Below are 23,027 nucleotides of genomic sequence, written 5' to 3'. Positions count from 1 at the left end.
CTCTGTCTCTCTCTTTCTTTCTTTTTTTCTTTCTTTCTTTCTTTCTTTCTTTCTTTCTTTCTTTCTTTCTTTCTTTCTTTCTAGGAGATTCCTAGAGAGGCCCCATGGAGGCTTCTCCATGCCTTTTCTGACCCTGTTTCCTCCCAGGAGATTCCTAGAGAAGCCCTACGGAGGCTTCTCACTGCCTTTTCCAGCTTCTCCCCACCTTTTACGGCCCTGTTTCCTCCCAGGAAACTCCTAGAGAGGCCCCACAGAGGCTTCTCCCCACCTTTCCGGCCCTGTTTCCTCCCAAGAGATTCTTAGAGAGGCCCCGCAGAGGCTTCTCCCTGACTTTTCTGGCCCTGTTTCCTCTCAGGAGATTCCTAGAGAAGCCCCACGGAGGCTTCTCCCCACCTTTTACGGCCCTGTTTCCTCCCAGGAGATTCCTAGAGAGGCCCCACAGAGGCTTCTCTTCACCTTTTCCGGTTACAGTTTCGGAGGCTCGGGTTCTTGAGAAGAGGCAAAAAAATCTTGAACACCCGGTTCTTATCTAGAAAAGTTTGTAAGTAGAGGCATCCTTAGGTAGAGGTACCACTATACAACTATTGTCATTCAAAAACAGTAGTACAATAACCTAAGCTGCATTCCAATTTTGATTTTAATTTGTATTATTTAGTCCACCTCAATCTTCCCTCTTTCTATCTTTCTATCTCAGGTGGCTACTCCCCCTTTTCTACTACCACCTCTTCCTCCTTCCTTCTTACTTCTCCACCGCTCTGTCTACTCTCTTTCTTTCCTTCTTCCTTCTCTACCTCCCCTTCTACTATCACTCCTTTCTTTCCTTCTTACCTACTTCCTCCTACTCCCTCTAAATCCTTCCCTGAGTGGACTGTTTAATTACAAAGATTTTTGTTCTTATTATTTTTCTCTCCACATCTGGTGATTTTTACACCCTTAGAACATCCCCTCTTCCTTCTCTAGAGCTCTGGCCACAGCAAAGCCTTTTCGAAAGCAAGAATTTAACCACAGATATTTTCCACTGATCTCTGCCAATGTTACTACATGCTGTTTTTCTTCCCCGTCTCTCTCTCTCTCTTTCTCTTTCTCTCTCTTCCTCCGTTGGTCTCATTTCAAAGAAAGCGCCAAGGAGCAGACCAACAGGAGATTCCCAGATCCTTCCTGGCAGGCCTTCAAAGTCCATCCGAGGTTGTGTCACTCAGGACTCGCTGATATTTTGACCTTCCTTTTTTTGCTTTTCCTCTTCCATTATTTATCATCATCTTATTCCATTATTCATCTAAGGCGTCATGAGCCACAATTCGGAGAGCTTGCAAACTCACCACTCAACCCAACATCTGCGGAGATTCTCAATCATCCAGGTCATGGTTAGCAAGAGAAACATAGATGATTGACAGCAGAAAAAAGACCTCCTGGTCCATCTAGTGTCTGCCCTTATACTATTTCCTGTATTTTATCTTAGGAATGGATATATGTTTATCCCAGGCATGTTTAAATCCAGTGACTGTAGATTTGCCAACCATGTCTGCTGGAAGTTTGTTCCAAGCATCTACGACTCACGTTGCTCATATTTTCTCACGTTGCTTCTGATCTTCTCCTCCAACTCACCTCAGATTGTGCCCCCTTGTTCTTGCACTTTGTTTCTCTTGCCTAAAAGTAGAACCTTACTTTTTTCACCATTGTATTTCACTGATCTATGCTGGTAATTATTTCCCTGGCTGATATTACACATTATTATTATTATTATTATTATTATTATTATTATTATTATTATTATCATCATCAGTTTAGTTTAGTTTATTTAGATTTGTATGCTGCTCCTCTCCGAAGACTCGGGGCGGCTAACAAAAATTAAAAAAACAATGTAACAAATCTAATATTAAAAAGTAATCTAAAAAAAACCAATTTAAGAGACCAATCATACCAACAAACATACCATGTATAAATTCTATACGCCTAGGGGGAAGGGAGAAAAAAATTTCAATTCCCCCATGCCTGACGACAGAGGTGGGTTTTAAGGAGCTTGCGAAAGGCTAGGAGGGTGGGGGCAACTCTGATATCTGGGGGGAGCTGGTTCTAGAGGGTCGGGGCCGCCACAGAGAAGGCTCTTCTCCTGGGTCCCGCCAAATGACATTGTTTAGTCGACGGGACCCGGAGAAGGCCAACTCTGTGGGACCTAATCGGTCGCTGGGATTCGTGCGGCAGAAAGTGGTCCCGGAGATATTCTGGTCCGGTGCCATGAAGGGCTTTATAGGTCATAACCAACACTTTGAATTGTGACCGGAAACTGACCGGAAACTGACCGGAAACCAATGCAGACTGCGGAGTGTTGGTGTGACATGGGCATACCTGGGGAAGCCCATGATTGCTCTCGCAGCTGCATTCTGCACGATCACAGTTTTGATTCCTTTTGCCCTAAACCAGAGGTAGGCAAAGTTGGCTCTTCTATGACATGTGGACCTCAACTCCCAGAATTCCTGAGCTAGCATGATAGGCTCAGGAATTCTGGGAGTTGAAGTCCACAAGTCATAGAAGAGCCAACTTCGCCTACCCCACTGCCCTAAACCATTGAAAGGTTACGGATTTGTTTCTCTGCCACCCTTCCTTCTCGAATAAACCCAAAGGACAAGTTGTGCCAACGGGAAGAGGAAACGTCTTCCCAAACATTGGCGGTCAAAAACGCTTTCGTTCATTTGCACTGACTTCCCTTTCCTCCTTGGCCGCCTCGTGATCCCCCTTCGGTTTCAAGGGTTCTGAAGAGCTCTGCTTGTGCAATGCTTGATGTACACATCGCCCCACACCCCAGCTGTGGTTGTGTCAATTGTCTGTGTGTGACTGTGTCCTTACGCAGAGACTAAAATTCAGCGTGCCATAGCAGTGATGGGCTCTGCCCCCAATGGAGTGGGGACGCAGTGAGGGTAGTACGTTTATGCACTACTTATTCATTTCATTCATTCATTTATTCGATTTTTATGCCGCCCTTCTCCTTAGACTCAGGGCGGCTTACAACATGTTAGCAATAGCACTTTTTTAACAGAGCCAGCCTATTGCCCCCACAATCTGGGTCCTCATTTTACCCACCTCGGAAGGATGGAAGGCTGAGTCAACCTTGAGCTGGCGATGAGATTTGAACTGCTGACCTTCAGATCTAGTCAGCTTCAGTGGCCTGCAGTATAGCACTCTACCTGCTGCGCCACCCTGGCTCATCATTATGGAATACTTAATAGTTTTTTAATTGTCCTTCCTTCTCTAGTAGCTTGGTATGATCCTTAATTACTTTTAAAATAGGAAAGAATGAAATAGTATATTTTTACCCATAAATGCTTTAATCATTTTAATCATGATCTAGAATTGAACTTTGATAGCAATGAAAGAAAATTGAGCCACTTGCCTAATCTGTTATCATACTGAACCTTGTGAGTTCAGTACAAAACCTTAAAATGTTAACTGTGCTCCTCAACAAATAAAGCAGTCTGACTTCACCTACAAAAAGATATTGATAAAATAAAACGGGTCCAAAGACGGGTTACAAAAATGGTGGAAGGTCTTAAGCATCAAACTGATCAGGAAAGACTTCATGAACTCCATCTCTATAGTCTGGAGGACAGAAGGAAAAGGGGGGACATGATCGAAACATTAAAATACGTTAAAGGGTTAAATAAGGTTCAGGAGAGAAGTGTTTTTAATAGGAAGGTGGACACAAGAACAAGGGGGCACAATCTGAGGTGAGTTGGGGGAAAGCTCAGAAGCAACGCGAGAAAATATTATTTCACTGAAAGAGTAGTAGATGCTTGGAAATAACTTCCAGCAGACATGGTTGGTCAATGCACAGGAACTGAATCTAAACATGCCTGGGATAAACATAGATCCATCCTAAGATAAAATACAGGAAATAGTATAAGGGCAGACTAGATGGACCAGGAGGTCTTTTTCTGCTGTCAGTCTTCTATGTTTCTAAGACATTTCTCTGCTAAATCCAAGCCAGGAAGATCTTTAGTGGACATGAATCTTTAATGCAAAAGATGCTCCAAGACATTGATGAGAAGTCACATGCTAGACTATGTCAGGGCTACTTTATTATGAATCAGGAGATGTGGAAAGAGGAGGAGACAAACCAGCGGGGATGGAAACCTTGGTGGAAACGAGGATGGGTTGTCAGTCTCTCCCTCCTCCTTCATATTGTTAGGAAGGATGCTATATTTATTTTATATTCCATAGTTCTTAGCTGTCCATCTCCATTGGAGGGGATCTCTGGATGGCATGGAGTTTTAACACATAACATTAAACTTTAAATGTTTGGATTAAAAATGAAGAGTCACTGCTCAAAAAAATAAAGGGAACACTCAAAGAACATATCCTAGAGCTGAATGAATGAAATATTCTCATTGAATCCTTTGTTCTGTACAAAGTTGAATGTGCACAACAGCAGGTGAATTTAATTGCCAATCAGTGTTGCTTCCTAACTGGACAGTTTGATTTCACAGAAGTTTGATTGACTTTGAGTTATACTGTGTTGCTTAAGTGTTCCCTTTTGGGGTTTTTTTTTTTTAGCAGTGTATACTGTATTTCATTTCATTCTTGACGCCAAGGATGCGTTTCTTGACTGCCACCTAGTGTTTGGAACGGGAACCACAACTCATGCCTCTCCCTTTCCTTTTCTGCAGGCAGAAAGCGTTGGCATCCACCGGTGGTCGAAGTGTGCAGGCAGCTTGTGACTGGTGCGTATGAATTCACGGGTAATGGAACCTCTGACCGTGCCGGTACTGTGGGAAATCATAATTATTTCCCCTTGGCCCTGGTAGAACTGAGGATTTAAATTGGTGGCTTTGTCTGTAGGCAGAAGCGATTTATCTCTTGGGCATCTCACAAAGAATGGAACGGAATAAAATAGAATAAATATTGGAGAATAGAATAGGTTAGAAAATCAATAGAATAGAATAGAATTAGAAATAGAATATAATAGAATTAGCATAGAATAGAATTACGAAAGAATAGAATAGAATAAATATTGGAGAATAGAATAGATTAGAAAATCAATAGAATAGAATAGAATTAGAAATAGAATAGAATAGAATAAAATAGAATAGCATTAGTGTTCTGTCGGGCTCTCTGGTAGACTCCTCCCAAAAATTCACAGGTACAAATTTCAGACACACACACGTTTGAAAATTCAAAACAATGTTCTTTATAATGAAAAGTCACTTAACCTAAGCCCTCTTTTGGTATAGCAAAGAGCACTCGTCTCCAAACAAACTGGTAATTTGTACAAGTCCCTTATCAGTTCTGTGATACTTAGCTTGCAGCTGTGAAGCAATTCACAGTCCTTCTCCTTTCACAAAGTGAAACACACTTTGCCCTGGTTTAGTTTCAAAGCGGGGAAAAATCATCACACAAAAGGTCAAAGTCAGTAAAGCAGTCATGAAACACAACGATCAGATAATCCTCCACAATGGCCAAACCCACAGGCTGCTCTTTATAGCAGCCTCACTAATCACCACAGCCCCACCCAACTACAGGTGGCCTCATTTTCTTTCATAATAATCTCTCAGTTGTTGTTGCCTATGCATCGCTCTCCGCATGCGTGGCTGTATAATTAACTCTTGTTCTGAATCCAAGGAGGAGCTAGATAATTGATCTCCTTCTGAGCTGTCTGCTACACTCTCCTCCTCCCTGTCACTCCTGTCTTCTTGGTCAGAGGAGCCTTCATCATCAGATTCCACCGAGGGGGGCAAAACAGGCCTGCAGCATGTGGATGTCTCCCCCACATCCACAGTTCTTGGGGCAGGAGCTGGGCCAGAGCTAACCACAACAATTAGAATAGAATAGAATTAAGAAAGAATAGAATAGAATTAAGAAAGAATAGAATAGAATAGAACAGAGCAGAGTAGAATAGAATAGAAAATGGAATAAAAATTGGAATAAAGAATGGAGTGTATTATTATTATTTATTAGACTTGTATGCCTCACATGCCTTTAGATACGGCTCCATGTGCCACCTGTGGCACGTGTGACATTGGTTTTCCATCCCTGTCTTCCACAACTCTTCCTTTCAGTCCAGTTGGCATTTGCCCAACATCTAAAATCTTGATGGGAGCAGATTCCAAATTATTGTACAACAAAAAAAAAAAAGATGGGGGGAGATAATTGGAACAGAGCGCCCTCTTGTGGTCCTCGTATTAAACTGGATTTGTCCCGTGGATGCAAAAGGCCCACCCGCCCCCTCTGTTCTTCCTTCCAGGCTTTTCTCCCACGTCTGCGACCCCTTCCTCGACGACCCTCTTCCTCGGGAGTACGTCCTCTACCTCCATCCCACCGGCCCCTTGGCGCAGAAGCTGAACGACTTCTGGCAGCAGTCGAAACAGCTGTGCGGGAAAAACAAAGCCCACAACATCTTCCCCCACATCACGCTCTGCCAATTCTTCATGGTGAGTCCGGAGCGGAGCGAAAACCTCTCGAAGGGGCAAACGCAACTTTTGAAGGTCTGCAACTCACCTTCTTGTGGGAATGTGTGGTCGGGCGGTAGGGAAAGCAAGTAGGATGCTTGGCTGCATAGCTAGAGGTATAACAAGCAGGAAGAGGGAGATTGTGATCCCGCTGTATAGAGCGCTGGTGAGACCACATTTGGAATAATACTGTGTTCAGTTCTGGAGACCTCACCTACAAAACGATATTGATGAAATTGAACGGGTCCAAAGACGGGCTACAAGAATGGTGGAAGGTTTTAAGCCTAAAACGTATCAGGAAAGACTTCATGGACTCCATCTGTAGAGTCTGGACAGAAGGAAAAGGGGGGACATGATCGAAACATTTAAATATGTAAAAGGGTTAAATAAGGTCCAGGATGGAAGTGTTTTTAATAGGAAAGTGAACACAAGAACAAGGGGACACAATCTGAAGTTAGTTGGGGGAAAGATCAAAAGCAACATGAGAAAATATTATTTTACTGAAAGAGTAGTAGATCCTTGGAGCAAACTTCCAGCAGACGTGGTTGGTAAATCCACAGTCACTGAATTTAAACGTGCCTGGGATAAACATAGATCCATCCTAAGATTAAATACAGGAGATAGTACAGTAGTACCTCTAGATACGAGCTGCTCCACATGCGAGTATTCCAAGATACGAGCCACGAGGGGAGAGAAATTTCTTTTCGAGACCCGAGCTCAAATTCGGGATACAAGCCGAGCGTCCACTAGGTGGCGCAAGAATCCTTGCTTCTGGTTATCTCGGAGGGGAAAAACAAAGTCTAAAGCCATTTGTTCCAGATACGAGTTGCCTCGACATACAAGCTCCCTTCTGGAACAAATTAAACTCATATCTAGAGGTACAACTGTATAAGGGCAGACTAGATGGACCAGGAGGTCTTTTTCTGCCGTCAACCTTCTATGTTTCTATGTTTCTAATGTCTTGCAGTGTGAAGACGGCAAGGTGGATGCCCTCAGTGAGGCCCTGCAAGCCACAGTGACCCGGTGGAGATGCAAATTCCCCGTCCCTTTGCCTCTGGAACTCTATACCTCATCGAACTTCATCGGTCTCTTCGTTAAGGAGGACTGTGCGGAGATACTGAAGAAATTCGGGGCGGACTTCGCGGCGGAAGCCACCGCTAAAGCTGGTGAGGCAGGGAGTTGGAAAGACCCTCCTCTTCAAGGTTCAGCTTCTGCTCATGCGCGGGAAGCGAAATCTCACAGGAGGTTTCTGACCTGCATGAGATTTTGCCAATTTTCAGCAGGTGTTTTCGCTTCCGTTCATGCGCGGAAGCAAAGAAATCGCCGAAAATTGGTGAAATCCCTCGTGTACGAGCATCCTCGCGTGATATTTTTTTAAAAACTTTTTATTAGTTATTTCCATATAAAGAACAAGCAAGCAAAATAGTCAAGTACAAAAACAAGTAAAACGGAGAGGAAAAAGAAAAGAAAAGAAAAAATAAGAGAGAGATGAATGAGAAAAAAGTAAAGGAGGGAGAGAAAAGAGGTAAAAAGGGGAGAAAGAAAGAGAGAAGAGAGAAACAGGGTCAAATAATCTGTTGACCACCATTATTACACAGCCTTTAAGTAGCATTGTACAGTATGTCTTCCCTTTACTTTTTGTTATTAGTTAAAGAGAAATATTATAGTCCTCCTAACTATTTTTCCGTTGGTAGCATAAGTTGTATAAGTTGGTTATGACCTATAAAGCCCTTCATGGCATCAGACCAGAATATCTCCGGGACCGCCTTCTCCCGCACGAATCCCAGCAACCAGTTAGGTCCCACAGAGTTGGTCTTCTCCAGGTCCCGTCGACTAAACAATGTCGTCTGGCGGGACCCAGGGGAAGAGCCTTCTCTGTGGCGGCCCCGACTCTCTGGAACCAACTCCCCCCAGATATCAGAGTTGCCCCCACCCTCCTTGCCTTTCGTAAGCTCTTAAAAACCCACCTCTGTCGTCAGGCATGGGGGAATTGAAATATTCCCTTCCCCTAGGCTTATAACATTTATGTATGGTATGACTGTACGTATGACTGATCTCTTAAATTGGGGGTTTTAGATTTTTTAATATTAGATTTGTTTACGTTGTCTTTTTATTGTTGTTAGTCGCCCCGAGTCTGCGGACAGGGGCGGCATACAAATCCAATAAATAAGTAAGTAAGTAAGTAAGTAAGTAAGTAAGTAAGTAAGTAAGTAAGTAAGTAAGTAAGTAAATGCATACATACATACATACATACATACATACATACATACATACATACATACATACATACAAACATACACAGCCTTTAAGTAGCATTGTACAGTATGTCTTCCCTTTACCCTTTGTTATTAGTTAAAGAGAAATATTATAGTTCTCGTAACTATTTTTCCATTTTGTATAAGTAGAACGTGAATTTAACAGCAACCAGTTGTTTTTCTAATCTGTTCTTGTGGATAAGATTGTAAGATTACATATCTATGTTTACATTCAATATTTCTTATGAATAGTAGGTAGTATTTTGGTTCCTGTGCATGTGTAGAAGCTGAATCTAATGCGAGTGCGCCCGTGCCCGCAAGACACACTGGGAGCACACTGATAGCGCTAGTGATGGGGTGTCCTTCACTGTTGAGGACCTCAGGTAGAAAAGCTTTCCTTGACGCCTCTTCAAATCCAGTTTGCTTTGGATGAGGGATCTTGGAAGGGTTTGCCTTGACAAGATCTCAGATGCAGAATAATAAGAGTGGGAAGGGATCTTGGAAGTCTTTTAGTCCAACCTCTCTCTCTGGCAGGAAACCCTATACCTGGGGTCCCCAATTTTGGCAAGTTTAAGACTTGTGGACTTCAACTCCCAGGAGCTGAAGTCCACAAGTCTTAAAATTGCCAAGTTTGAAGACCTTTTATCTATACAAGGGGTAAGCAAAGTTGGCTCTTCAATGACTTGTGGACTTCAACTCCCAGAATTTCTCAGCCAATCATGCTTGCTCAGGAATTCTGGGAGTTGAAGTCCACATATCATAGAAGAGCCAACTTGGCCTACCCCCTGCCCTATACCATGAGCCGTGGTGGCGCAGTGGTTAGACTGCAGTACTGCAGGCTACTTTCGCGGACTGCCGGCAATTTTGCAGTTCGAATCTCACCAGGTTCAAGGTTTGACTCATCTTTCCATCCTTCTGAGGTGGGTCAAATGAGGACCCAAATTGTTGGGCGCAAATTGCTGATTATGTAAACCACTTAGAGAAGGCTGTAAAAGCACTATGAAGAGGTATATAAGTCAATACTATCACTATAAAGAGCCGTTGACCATCCTTTTCCTTCTTGTAGATGTGCACGTGGAACCTCACAAGAAGCAACTCCACGTGACCCTGGCTTACCACTTCCAAGCCAACCACTTGCCCACCCTTGAGAAGTTGGCTCAGAGCATTGACGTCAAACTGGGCTGCGATTGGGTAGCTGCCATCTTCTCCCGTGACATTAGATTTGCCAACCATGAGGTAAGCTGGACTTGAAGAAACCCAGGAAGATGCCCTGAAATGGACTCACTAGGTCCATGGTGCTCCCTTGGCAGTGTTATAGAACTGGTTTGTGATGGCTCCTTGGTTTCTCAGCTGAGTCAAGGAAATTGACCTCCCAGTCTTGTCTTCTCAATAGTCCTGTCAATAATCCAGTTTTGTCAATAGTCCTAGAATTATTTTTTTAAAATATTTATTTTATTTTCCACTTCATATTCATATAGGTATTAATGCATATACCTTGCTTATATCTCAAGAATTATATAGCTATTTCTTAAGTAACCTTTTTATATTTATAGCAACACCCCAATCTCATTGATCAATTATCTGTATTCATTTTTCTTTTTCTCTCTCCCCCCTACTCTCATCATCTCCCTATCTACCTTCCTTCCCCTCTCTCTACCCTTCCTTCTTTCTTCTCTCCGCCTTCCTACTACTTTCTCGTCAACTACTTCCTCCTTCTCCTTCTTAACTGTTCTCGAGGGAGTTCAATCAAGTTAGAATTTTATGTTAAACAGGCTGATAGTTATATCACTAACTAAATCACATTTAACATGGTGTCCCCTCTCTTCCCCTATATTATCTTTGTAAGTATTTATTATCATTTAATCTCTTAATCATTAACATCCTTTTTGCATCGTGGCGACCAAAACTGAATGAAGTCTTCCAAGTGTGGCCTTACCAAGGCCTCATAAAGTATTAACACTTCGCATGATCTAGATTCTATCCCTCTGTTAATGCAGTCTAGAACTGTGTTGGCTTTTTTGGCAGCTGCTGCACACGGCTGGCTCATATTTAATTTTTTCTATATATTTTTTTAATATATTTTTTTCAAAAAGACAAAGACATACAACACTAAACATTTAAGGAGCTACCATTGCTCCTCTTGTCGTAGAAGTCTAACTAATACAAAATTGTAAAAAATCCTAACTGTAATCAGATCAAAGCAGAAATGTCATACATGTAAGTTACATTCTTGTTAAATTTAACTCTATATTTTTAATATTAAACTTATCAATTAAATTCATTTATATTTTAAAACATTCTATGCTTATACAAAAAAAAAGAGAAAAGGAAAAAAGTTGTTAGTAATACTATTTAGTATTTCATTCTATATTATAATTAATTGTTAATACCATTTTTAAAATTCCACCAATCATATACTTTATCCCGTATTTTATAATATTCTGTTTCAGTTTGATTATTTAAACGTTTAGTCATCATATCTAGTTCTGCACATTCTATAATTTTTTTAAATACTTCGGTATCTTTTGGTACTGTATTTTCTTTCCATTTCTGTGCAAATACTATTCGAGCCGCAACCAATATATGCATTATTAAATAATAAGTTTCTTTTTTATACTTTGTATTTGAAATACCCAATAAAAAGAGTTCAGGAGATTTTTTGATCTTCTCCTTTGTTATTTCATTTATCCAATTCTCTACTTTGTTCCAGAATATTTTTGTCTCAGAACATGTCCACCACGCATGGTAATATGTACCAATTTCCTTTTTACATTTCCAAGCTGGCTCATATTTAAAAGGTTGTCCACTAGGACTCCAAGATCTCTTTCGTAGTTACTACCGTTGGGCAATATACTGTTACCGTGTAGTTATGAAGGCAACATATTCCACTGGTTGTTTTTTCTCACTGTTAGGAAATTTCTCCTTGGTTCTAAGTTGTGTCTCTCCTTGGTTAGTTTCCATCCATTGTTCACATCTTCCGAAGGGTTGGCGAAGGCAGCCCAAAGCACAAGAGATTTGCTGGTCAGTGCTCCATTTCTTCCTCTTCCTCTCTTCCAGACCCTGCAAGTCATCTATCCCTACGCCCCTCAGAATGATGACGAGCTTGAACTTGTGCCGGGGGATTTCATCTTCATGTCTCCGGTGGAACAAATCACAACTAGCGAAGGGTGGATTTACGGTACTTCATATGCCACGGGGTGCTCAGGATTGCTGCCAGAGAATTATATCACCAAAGCCGATGAATGTGGCACTTGGGTTTACCATGGGTGAGTAGTTCCATGTTGTATATAGTATTTTCACGGGGAATAACCCTAATCCTATGCACAAGGGCTAATAAGAACTTTTCTGGTTGATGGGTCTGTGAAATAGCTGAGTAGACATATATTGATAGAAGATCAAGAGGAACTTGTGGGTAGAAGCATGCTGATAGATGGTGTATGTATCTACTCACAAGATGAACCTGTGAGTAGATACATACTGATAAGAGATCAAGAGATAAAAGCATGTTGATAGAAAATCAAGATGATCCTGTACATATTGATAAGAGATCAAGATGAACCTGTGGCTAGAAGCATGTTGATAGAAGGTCAAGATGAAGTTCTGATGGAGAAGACCTGATCTCTCTTGAATATTAAAAAAGCAACCTCTCCATCTACATGCAATTTAATTAGATGAGATGAGATTAGATTAGATTAGATTTATTGGATTTATATGCCACCCCTCTCCGCAGACTCGGGGCGGCTCACAACAATGGTAAAAACAGTACATAGTAACAAATCTAATATTTGGCAATCTAAATTACAGTTTTAGGTTAAAAAGTCCAAAAAAAAAAGAAACCCCAATATATATAAAAAAACAAACACATAATGGAATCATACACCAAAACTACATGGGTAAGGGGGAGATGTTTCAATTCCCCCATGCCTGACGGCAGAGGTGGGTTTTAAGGAGTTTACGAAAGGCAAGGAGGGTGGGGGCAATCCTAATCTCTGGGGGAAGCTGGTTCCAGAGGGTCGGAGCCACCACAGAGAAGGCTCTTCCCCTGGGTCCCGCCAGACGACATTGTTTAGTCAACGGGACCCGGAGAAGGCCGACTCTGTGGGACCTAACTGGTCGCTGGGATTCATGCAGCAGAAGGCGGTCCCGCAGATATCCTGGTCTGATGCCATGTAGGGCTTTATAGGTCATAACCATCACTTAGCGTTTTGAAAAGGTTCTTTCAGCAGCATCTACTTCTCTTTTGTGTTTGCATTTTCAACACATGTGTTTGCTTCTGCGCTCCTGAAACAAAATTGTAATTGCGTACAAGAAGTGCATGGCTGAAAGGTATCCTCTCCCCTCTCCAAACGCAACCTAAATAATGTAATTTTTGGATATTGTCCAGACAGTCTAGGTGAAAGTACAGATACAGGTTAACAGAGTTGGAAGGGCCTTTTTAGGTCATTTAGTCCAACCCACCCCACCTAAGCAGGAGACCCTACACCATTTCTGACAGATGGCAGCCCAGTCTCTTCTTGAAAACCTCCAGTGATGAAGCTCCCACAACTTCTGAAGGCAACTTCTGTTCCATGGGTTGACTGTTCTCACTGTCAGAAAAATTCTCCTTATTTCTAGGTTGAATCTCTCCTCGGTCACTTTCCATCCATTATTCCTTGTCTGCCATTCGGGTCCTTTGGAAAATAGCTTGACCCCTTCCTCCTTTCTGTGGCAGCCCCTCAAAGGAAATAACTCCCTTCTTTGCATTTAGTTCTTCCTCCGAAATGACTAGCATTATGGAAAGTGACAGTAGAATCTCTTCCCTGTGAGACAGGCTGCAAAAACGATTTGCTCCAGATTTTAATAATTATCTTCCATAAGAGAGCTGACATTTAGAAACCAGGTCAATTACAACCTTCAGTGGTTAGGCAGCCATGGCCCTAAGGAAGTGACATAAGCATTATGATCTTCATATAGTTATGTTATCAAGCGATGAGCCTCTGTTTATTTTTGTCTGTTGCAAAAGAACCCCCACCCCCTATATCTTTCTGCATCTTTGGAAAATATTTGTTAGTTAGTTAATTAGTTAGTTGGTTGGTTGGTTGGTTGGTTGGTTGGTTGGTTGGTTGGTTGGTTGGTTGGTTCGTTAGTTAGCTTCCTTCCTTCCTTCCTTCCTTCCTAGCTTCCTTCCTTCCTTCCTTCCTTCCTTCCTTCCTTCCTAGCTTCCTTCCTTCCTTCCTTCCTTCCTTCCTTCCTTCCTTCCTTACTTACTTACTTACTTACTTAATTTATTTATTATTGGATTTATATGCTGCCCATCTCCGAGGACTCAGGGCCGCTTACAACATATAAAAAACAGTAACAATGTCCTAAACCCAATATTAATATAAATTAACTAGTCTAAAATTCAAATTCGTTAAAAATCAATCCGTCAGTGAAAGGCTGCATAATTTTGTGGGTATGGCTTATTTTGTGAGTGTGGCTTGCCGGCCATGTGACCAGGTGGGAGTGGCTTGATGATCATGTGACCAGGGGGTAGCTTAAAGCAGTGTTTTTCAACCAGTGTGCCGTGGCACACTAGTGTGCCGCGAGACATGGTCAGGTGTGCCGCGAAGCTCAGAGAGAGAAAGAAAGCAAGAGAGAGAGCAAGAGAGAGAAAGAAAGCAAGAGAGCAAGAAAGAAAGCAAGAGAGAGAAAGAAAGCAAGAGAGAGAGCAAGAAAGAAAGCAAGAAAGAGAAAGAAAGCAAGAGAGAGCAAGAAAGAAAGCAAGAGAGAGAAAGAAAGCAAGAGAGAAAGAAAGCAACAGAGAGAGGAAGAAAGAAAGAAAGCAAGAGAGAGAGAGGGAGGGAAGGTGGGAGAGAGAAAGACATAGAGGGAGGTAGGGAGGGAGAGAGAAAGAGCAAAAAAGAGGAAAGAAGGAAGAGAGAAAAAAAGAGGAAGGGAGAGAAAGAGGGAGAGAGAAATAGAGCGAAAGGGAGGAAGAGAGAGAATTTTTTTGTCCAAGCTTTTTTTAGCCCCCCTCCCCAACTGTGCCCCATGGTTTTGTAAATGTAAAAAATGTGCCGCGGCTCAAAAAAGGTTGAAAATCACTGGCTTAAAGGTCATATGACTGGCTTAAAGGTGGCCAGCTTGATGTCACTCATGTCAAGGGTTAGGGTTAGGGTGCCTGGCCTCTCCTCACCTCAAAGAAATACAATTTCCTTATCTATTTACTATTACTGAACATCTAAAATATACTCTTTAATTCTATGTACACTGCTCAAAAAAATAAAGGGAACACTTAAACAACACAATATAACTTCAAGTAAATCAAACTTCTGTGAAATCAAACTGTCCACTTACAAAGCAACACTGATTGACAATCAATTCCACCTGCTGTTGTGCTCATTCAACTTTGTACAGAACAAAGGATTCAATGAGAATATTTCATTCATTCAGATCTAGGATGGGTTCTTTGAGTGCTCCCTTTATTTTTTTGAGCATTATATATATATATGCCATATGTTTACATATATATTACACACAGTCACACAAAAATATACATTATGTATGTGTATTTACACACACGCACTCACAGCTCTTCTAAAATTATACACATTCAACCTCATTTACTGCGATAGGAAAAACATACCCAGAGCCCAGAAGGGGGGGGGGAAAAAAACAATTCAAAATTTTTCTACTTGTTCTGTGTACCTGACCGTACCCATAGGAGCCCATCGCTGCCAACAGTTATGGACAGAGTTCTAACAAGAACTGCACTCCAACCACTGTGCCACCGAGGCTCTTGTTAGCCATACAAGAGAAAGAGCCTTCTCTGTGGCGTCCCCGGCCCTCTGGAACCAACTCCCCCCAGAGATTAGAATTGTCCCCACCCTCCTTGCCTTTCGTAAGCTGCTTAAAACCCACCTGTGCCGCCAGGCATGGGGGAACTGAGATACTCTTTCCCCTGGGCCTCTACAATTTTATGCATGGTATGTCTGTATGTTTGGTTTTTATAATAATGGTTTTTTAACTGTTTTTAGTATTGGATTATTATTATATGCTGTTTTATTACTGTTGTTAGCCGCCTCGAGTCTGCGGAGAGAAGCGGCATATAAATCCAATAAATGAATGAATGAATGAATGAATGAATAAATAAATATTTTTGTTTTCTGCATTGGCTCTAGGTCATATTCTATTATGAATGCCACTATTTCCTCGTCCCTCGTGATGTTCAGTGATGGGGTGATGGATCGAAGATCCCAGGAGGATCAAGGACCAGGAGAAACGGGCCCTCTCACAATTTTTTGTCAGAGCATGCAAGTAAGGAAAGTTCACACTTCTGAATTTACCTGCCTCCCAGCTTTGACTGTCAGAGTAGTCGTTTATTTTTATTTTTTAAAATATATTAAATCTTTACATTTAAAATGACAGAGGCAACACTTGGGACAGGTGAGTGGTTAAGTCAAAAAGAAATATTTGAAACTTTAACACTGTATACACATTCAGAAGAAAACGAATAAAAGCAAAGAGTAATCTTATAAATCCTTTTAATTATGGTCAACTAAACAAGCAGACAAACTGTTGCAAAGATGTCCAAAATTACAATGGAAATTCAAAATAGGGATGAATCAGACTTCTACAGAGCCTGGGAGAAATGGAACCAATGGATATAAAATAAAATTAAAAATTAAAAACTTCATCCAAAGAAGAAAAATCCCATAACACCCCCATATTTCAACGTTACAATATATAAATTCACTTTACTAACCTTCAATCAAATGATGTCGGTCATGACAATCTGTCAACACAGGTATTAAGTTTTTTAAATCCAAATCTTTAGTTTATCCTGAATAGTTTAATTACCAATAACCTTTGAAAACTACACCTACAAAAGTTAGAAACATTTATGATACATTCATATACACCAATTACTCCTGTTTACCCAAAAGTCGTATGCTTTATGTTCTTTTATATTTGACTTTATATTTTGACAACTAAATATATATATATATCTGTTACTATGATTTGTCAATAGTGTGTACTTTGTAAAAAGCGTAGTTTACAATAAAACCAGAAAATGAAATAGATTAAAACATGGATAGGCTGTAAGGAATAAGGTCTAGCAGAAGGCACTGGACCAGAATATCTCCGAGACCGCCTGCTGCCACATGAATCCCAGCAACCAATTAGGTCCCACAGAGTGGGCCTTCTCCGGGTCCCGTCAACTAAACAATTTCGGTTGGCGGGCCCCAGGGGAAGAGCCTTCTCTGTGGCGGCCCCGGCCCTCTGGAACCAACTCCCCCTGGAGATTAGAACTGCCCCTACTCTCCTTGCCTTTCGTAAACTCCTTAAGACCCACCTTTGTCGTCAGGCATGGGGGAACTGAGACATCTCCCCCAGGCATATACAATTTATGAATGGTATGTCTGTATGTATGTTTGTTTAGAAAATGGGGTTTTTTAAATATTTTTAAACAGTAATTTAGATTTGTTGTAAATTGTTTTTCACTTCGTTGTGAGCCGCCCCGAGTCTGCGGAGAGGGGCGGCATACAAATCTAAATAATAAAATAAATAAATAAATAATAAATATCTGGCATATACATTAATCGTTAGATGCTTAAGTTCTGATACCAAAGTAACCTATATAGCATAAAGTTGTATGCTTTGGTATGTTATGTTTTGGTTTGTATATATTTGTTTTCTTTTTGTGTGTCTCTGCCTCTGCCAAAGTAGTCTTTAAATCCTACTTGTTTCTTGTGGTCAGCCTTTAAGGATCGCCAACACACCTGGACCCCAGAAAAGATGCCTTTTTGTCTGTCGTCATGGGGAAAGAATGGATGTCGTGTTTGGAAAATACTGGCTCTCCCAATGTTTTGATACCAAAGGTGAGTTTCTCTCCAGTCTGTTCCAGTCCTGTTCATTCCACTGTGTTTACAGGTAGCTAATTTTGAGGTCAGCCGTGGGGAATTCACCTGAATTAGGAGAGGGTGGAAAGTAGGTTGGAACAAAAGCAGAGAGGCAAACGAGAAGGAAGAGAGTGTGCAGCCCAAAGATTTGAAAAGAAGAATGTACGGCGATTTCTGAGATTCTGGAACTTCCTAGACATCTGTCTGACATGGGATCCTTTTACAAACATTTCATTACCTAATTGGGCAACCTCATCAGGACTGGGAGGGGTGGGGTCTGCTCTCTGTTTATTATACTGTGGCTTACGCTGTCGGCGTTGGTGAGATGTTCTTGATGGATCATTGGGCTGTTGTTAGCTTGCTTGTTTGAGCTGGTAGCTCCTTGGTTTGGTTATTGTTTACTGCTTGATTGTTGTTCATGGATGGATGGTTGGATGGATGGGTGGTAGATAGATAGATAGATAGATAGATAGATAGATAGATAGATAGATAGATAGATGATACATAGATAGATATAGATGATGATGAAGACATTAAGAATAGATGATGGATGGATGGATGGATGGACGGATGGAGCGACAGACAGACAGGTGAATATGATAGACAAATAGATCCTATCTGAACCTGGAAGTTGATTTGTACCGGGGTAAGAGAACACCAGGAAATTCTAGGGCACCAGGCTAGACTGAGAAATTTTTAAAAAACAGCATAGAAGTCAAAGCCAATTCTAAATCACTCCCATGAACACTGCATAGTGTCCCCTTGAAAAACCATGGTACCAATCATCAAATTGCCAGGCCATCCCATTAATGTACAAGAGGTGGCAACACCTGGCCAACCTTGGCCGATCTCAAAAGAATGCCAAGGTCAAACCAAATCATATTTCTGGAAGGAGAGCCCATCAGCCTCTCCCAGTTGAGGACACTTGAGGTCCATCCCACCACCTCACCATCCCCCAGAACTCAACTAGGACAAACCCTTTCCAAATGTAAAATAATGCACTTGGGGAAAAGGAATCCTCAATCTGAGTATTGTATTGGCAGTTCTGTGTTAGCAAAAACTTCAGAAGAGAAGGATTTAGGGGTAGTGATTTCTGACAGTCTCAAAATGGGTGAACAGTGCGGTCAGACGGTAGGGAAAGCAAGTAGGATGCTTGGCTGCATAGCTAGAGGTATAACAAGCAGGAAGAGGGAGATTATGATCCACTATATAGAATGCTGGTGAGACCCCATTTGGAGTACTGTGTTCAGTTCTGGAGACCTCACCTACAAAAAGATATTGACAAAATTGAACGGGTCCAAAGACGGGTTACAAGAATGGTGGAAGGTCTGAAGCATAAAACGTATCAGGAAAGACTTAATGAACTCAATCTGTAGAGTCTGGAGGACAGAAGGAAAAGGGGGGACATGATCGAAACATTTAAATATATTAAAGGGTTAAATAAGGTCCAGGAGGTAAGTGTTTTTAATAGGAAAGTGAAGACAAGAACAAGGGGACACAATCTGAAGTTAGTTGGGGGAAAGATCAAAAGCAACATGAGAAAATATTATTTTACTGAAAGAGTAGTAGATCCTTGGAACAAACTTCCAGCAGACGTGGTTGGTAAATCCACAGTAACTGAATTTAAACATGCCTGGGATAAACATATATCCATCCTAAGATAAAATACAGAAAATAGTATAAGGGCAGACTAGATGGACCATGAGGTCTTTTTCTGCCGTCAGACTTCTATGTTTCTATGTTTCTATGTAACGGCACCAAGAAAGCTTCACAGATGCTACCAGGAGTTGAGGTTGAACTTTCATCTTAATGTAAGTCATGCATCCTAGAGGAATCTTCTTATCTGGCACTTTTCCATGTCTCCCAACAGGAAGATATATCCGCACAAATCTGAATATGCCTCACAACTTGCCTCAACGGAGCGGTGGTTTTAGAGACTATGAAAAGGATGCCCCCATCACGGTGTTGGGATGCACGCAAGCCCGGCTTGTGGGTGAGTTTGCCTGCTCAGGGACTGGAGCAGAAAGGGGCATGTTGAAAAGGTGTAATTTTGTCTTTGCAAGCTCTTTGTCTATGTTGGTTGAGGCAGGCAGGGTTCCCTCTTGAGTCCCAAGGAAAAGGGAGGGTTTTGCCTTCTCTTTCTGCTCAAGATCCCCATGGACAATTGGTGGGCCATTGTGTGACACAGAATGCTGGACTCGACGGGCTTTGGCCTGATTCAGCAGGGCTCTTCTTATGTTCTTAAAATCCCCTCTTGAACTAAGCTTTCAAAAAAGAATACACGCGGGATAGTAACCTTGGTTTTTGCAGCACGACTGCCATCTGGAGGCTGAATGTGGTTACTGCCTGACGGGTCACCATTTTAGATGGCTTTTCTCCCCAAAAATGCAAAAATGGGGGAAATGATCTACCCAAATTTTTTTTAAAAAAAAAAAAACCTACCACAGCTCATGTGATCAAACTTCAATTTGAAATCAGAAATTGCAGCGAAGTAAAAATATTCTCTTAAGCCAAATTTAATATGAGCTCATTCCCAATATCTTCTCTATAAACAGCAACTGCCCAAGTAAAGATTTCACTTTTATCCACCTTCATCTTCAAGGTCTTTTTAGGGTTGGAAAATCACAGTTTTCCTAGCTTGGAAGAGCCAATGTGTACAGACCCTGCTGTGTCCTTTATTTTGAACCCCGTGTCTCCATACAGGTGAGGCTCTGCTAGAAAGCAACACAGTCATCCACCATATCTACTGCTCCCCGTCGCTGCGTTGTGTGCAGACCGCACACCATATCCTGAAAGGTAAGTCCCTGAGTGGGTTGATGTTGGTTTTCTTGAGGGACATCCGTGGCTGAGTCCATTCTAGGGATGAAACAGAAGAGTGCTTGATCCAATGGTTCTGTAAAATTCTGCTCCCTGGATGTTTAACCCAGTCCGAATTGTGATCTACGTACACACAACATGCAGTTGATAAAAACAGAGAGCTGTGAAGCCAAATTTGTTCATAGGAAAAGAAAAACAAACCTTTGCAAATGACATGAAATGTTGACCTCAAATGATTGTTTTATCTTTTCTTTCTTTCTCTCTCTCTCTATATCTTTCTTTCTTTCTCTTTCTTTCTCTTTCTTTTTCTTTCTTTCTTTCTTTTTTCCTTCCTTCCTCTTTTTCCTTCCTTCCTTCCTTACTTTCTCTTCCTTCCTTCTTTCTGTTCTTTTCATTTCTCCTTTCCTTTCTTATCTTTTCTCTCTTTTATTCCTTTCCTTTTTTCTCTTTCCTTCTCCTCTCCTCTGCACTGTTTTCTTTTCTCTTCTCTTTTTTCTTCTTTTCTTTTTTCTCCTGTTCTCTCTTTTTTTCTGTCTTTTCTTCTTTTCTTGTTTTTTCTTCTCTTTTGTTCTCTTCTCTTTTCCTTTCTTCTTTTTTTCTTCTATTCTTTTTTCTTTTTTCTTTTCTTCTTTTCTTTTCTTGTTTATTAGGCTTGCAACAAGAAAATAACCTGAAGATCCGAGTCGAGCCAGGGTTGTTTGAATGGACCAAGTGGGTGCCAGGGAATTCTCTGCCAGCCTGGATTCCACCCCCGGATTTAGCTGCATCCAATTTGAGTGTTGATATAACGTACAGGTAAGAGCAACTGTCGCAGGAATTTGGGACGTCTGCTTTAATGAAGACTAATCAAGAAACTAATCAAGGAGAGAAGCAATCCACAGTTAGAATAATTCATCGGTGGAACAGCTTGCACCCAGAAGTTGTGGGAGGTTTTGAAGGAGAGATTGGACAACCATTTAACTTAAAACGGTGTAGGACAGTGATGACGAATCTTTTTTTGTTTGGGTGGCAAAAGGGCATGTGCACCTAAACCCATAATGCAATGCTCTCCCACCACGCATGCACGTACTCCTCCTCCAATGTGCTATACCCTTCCATACACACATACACATGTACACAGGGCTGTTGGGCTGTTTTTCGCACTCCCCAGGCTTCAGGAAAGCCTCCAGAGTCTGTGGATGGCAAAAAACAGACCCAACAGGCCTCCCGGAAGTTCACAAACAAACTTCCATTTGGGTTGTTGGCCCATTTTTCACCCTTCCCAGGCTTCAGGAGGCTTTCCTGAACCTTGGAGAAGGTGAAAATAACCTGCCCCCATCCTCCCGAAGGTCGAAAATTCAGCAAGCCAACATGCGCACTGGAACTGACATAAGGCAACGCCTCTTATGCCCTCAAATATGCTCCGCATGCCTTAGGTTCGCCACCATGGGTGTGTGTAGGGTCTCCTGCCTGAACAGAGGGTTGGACTATAAGGCCTCCAGGGTTCCTTCCAATTCCATTACTGTCTTATAAAAGACCTGGCTTTTCCGGTGGGCCTGAGACCATGAATGACTGAGTACATGAATGTTACTAGAAGCGTGATTAATTGTTTCTCCTCCTCCTCCTCCTCCTCCTCCTCTTCTTCTTCTTTCTTCTTCTTCTCCTCCTCTTCCTTCTCCTTTTTCTTCTTCCCCTCCTCCTCCTCCTTTTCTTCTTCTTCTTCTTCTTCTTCTCCTTCTCCTTTTTCTTCTTCCCCTCCTCCTCCTCCTCCTTTTCTTCTTCTTCTTCTTCTTTTCCTCCTTCTCCTTCTCCTTTTTCTTCTTCTCCTTCTCCTCCTTCTCCTCCTTCTTTCTTCTTCTCCTCTTCTTCTTCCTCCTCCTCCTCCTTTTTTTAATGTCCACAGACCTCATATAGCCATGAACAAATTAGGAGTTTCTGAATCCTACGAAACCTACATCAGCAGGAGTTTCCAAGTCACCAAGGAAATTCTAAGTGAATGCAAAGCTAAAGGCAAGTACAATTCCATTCTGGCCAAGAGAAGAACAGTAACGTTAGATTAAAAGATTCAGATAGTCCTTGACTTACAACAGTTCATTTAGTAACCATTTACAACAGCACTGGGGGGGAGAGCAACTTATGACCATTTTTCACACTTACGACCACTGCAGGGTCCTCATGGTCACACATTCAAAATTCAGATGCTTGACAACTGACTCGTATTTATGACAGTCATAGTGTCCCAGAGTCGTGTAATCCCCTTTTGCATCCTTCTGACAAGCAAAGTCAATGTTGAAGCCAGATTCGCTTAGCAACTGGATTTCTAATTTAACAACTGCAACAATTTGCTTAACAAACGTGACATGGAAAGTCATAAAACAGGGCAGAACTCTGTCTTCATAAATTTTGGGCTCAACTGTGGGTTATAAGTCAAGGACTTACCTGTGTATGTAATTCTGCCACTCAAGATACGGTAGGAGAGAATTGTAAACGCAAGACAGAAGAGAAAGCCATTGTCTTGCTTTATAATAGAAAACTTTGTAAATAGGCTTTTTCTCTTTTAAAAAAAGTTGCAAACACCAAACCTCTCTATTCTGTTACGTGCAAAGTTAAGAAAAAAATAACAATAAGGCCCGTCCAATGGAAAGAGACACTCGTGGGAAAAGATGGCATGA

The 23,027-nt window shown here is 41.6% G+C and overlaps 1 protein-coding gene across 1 annotated transcript in view; it reads left to right on the top strand.

Annotated features, from left to right (window-relative positions):
• Nucleotides 1–23,027, top strand: part of UBASH3B (ubiquitin associated and SH3 domain containing B) — a 74,415-nt gene that overhangs the window by 47,841 nt on the left and 3,547 nt on the right. Inside the window, exons 2-12 of the mRNA XM_070765641.1 lie at nt 4,662–4,715; nt 6,236–6,422; nt 7,408–7,606; nt 9,762–9,931; nt 11,753–11,961; nt 15,838–15,973; nt 17,418–17,538; nt 19,430–19,552; nt 20,263–20,355; nt 21,027–21,171; nt 22,259–22,365. Coding sequence (XP_070621742.1) covers nt 4,662–4,715; nt 6,236–6,422; nt 7,408–7,606; nt 9,762–9,931; nt 11,753–11,961; nt 15,838–15,973; nt 17,418–17,538; nt 19,430–19,552; nt 20,263–20,355; nt 21,027–21,171; nt 22,259–22,365 — 1,544 coding nt within the window. The remainder of the gene's footprint in view (nt 1–4,661; nt 4,716–6,235; nt 6,423–7,407; nt 7,607–9,761; nt 9,932–11,752; nt 11,962–15,837; nt 15,974–17,417; nt 17,539–19,429; nt 19,553–20,262; nt 20,356–21,026; nt 21,172–22,258; nt 22,366–23,027) is intronic.

Source organism: Erythrolamprus reginae, chromosome 12, assembly GCF_031021105.1.
Source record: "Erythrolamprus reginae isolate rEryReg1 chromosome 12, rEryReg1.hap1, whole genome shotgun sequence".
Taxonomy (NCBI): domain Eukaryota; kingdom Metazoa; phylum Chordata; class Lepidosauria; order Squamata; family Dipsadidae; genus Erythrolamprus; species Erythrolamprus reginae.
Note: the sequence above shows the minus strand (reverse complement) of the source record. Positions and strands in the feature narration are given on the sequence as shown.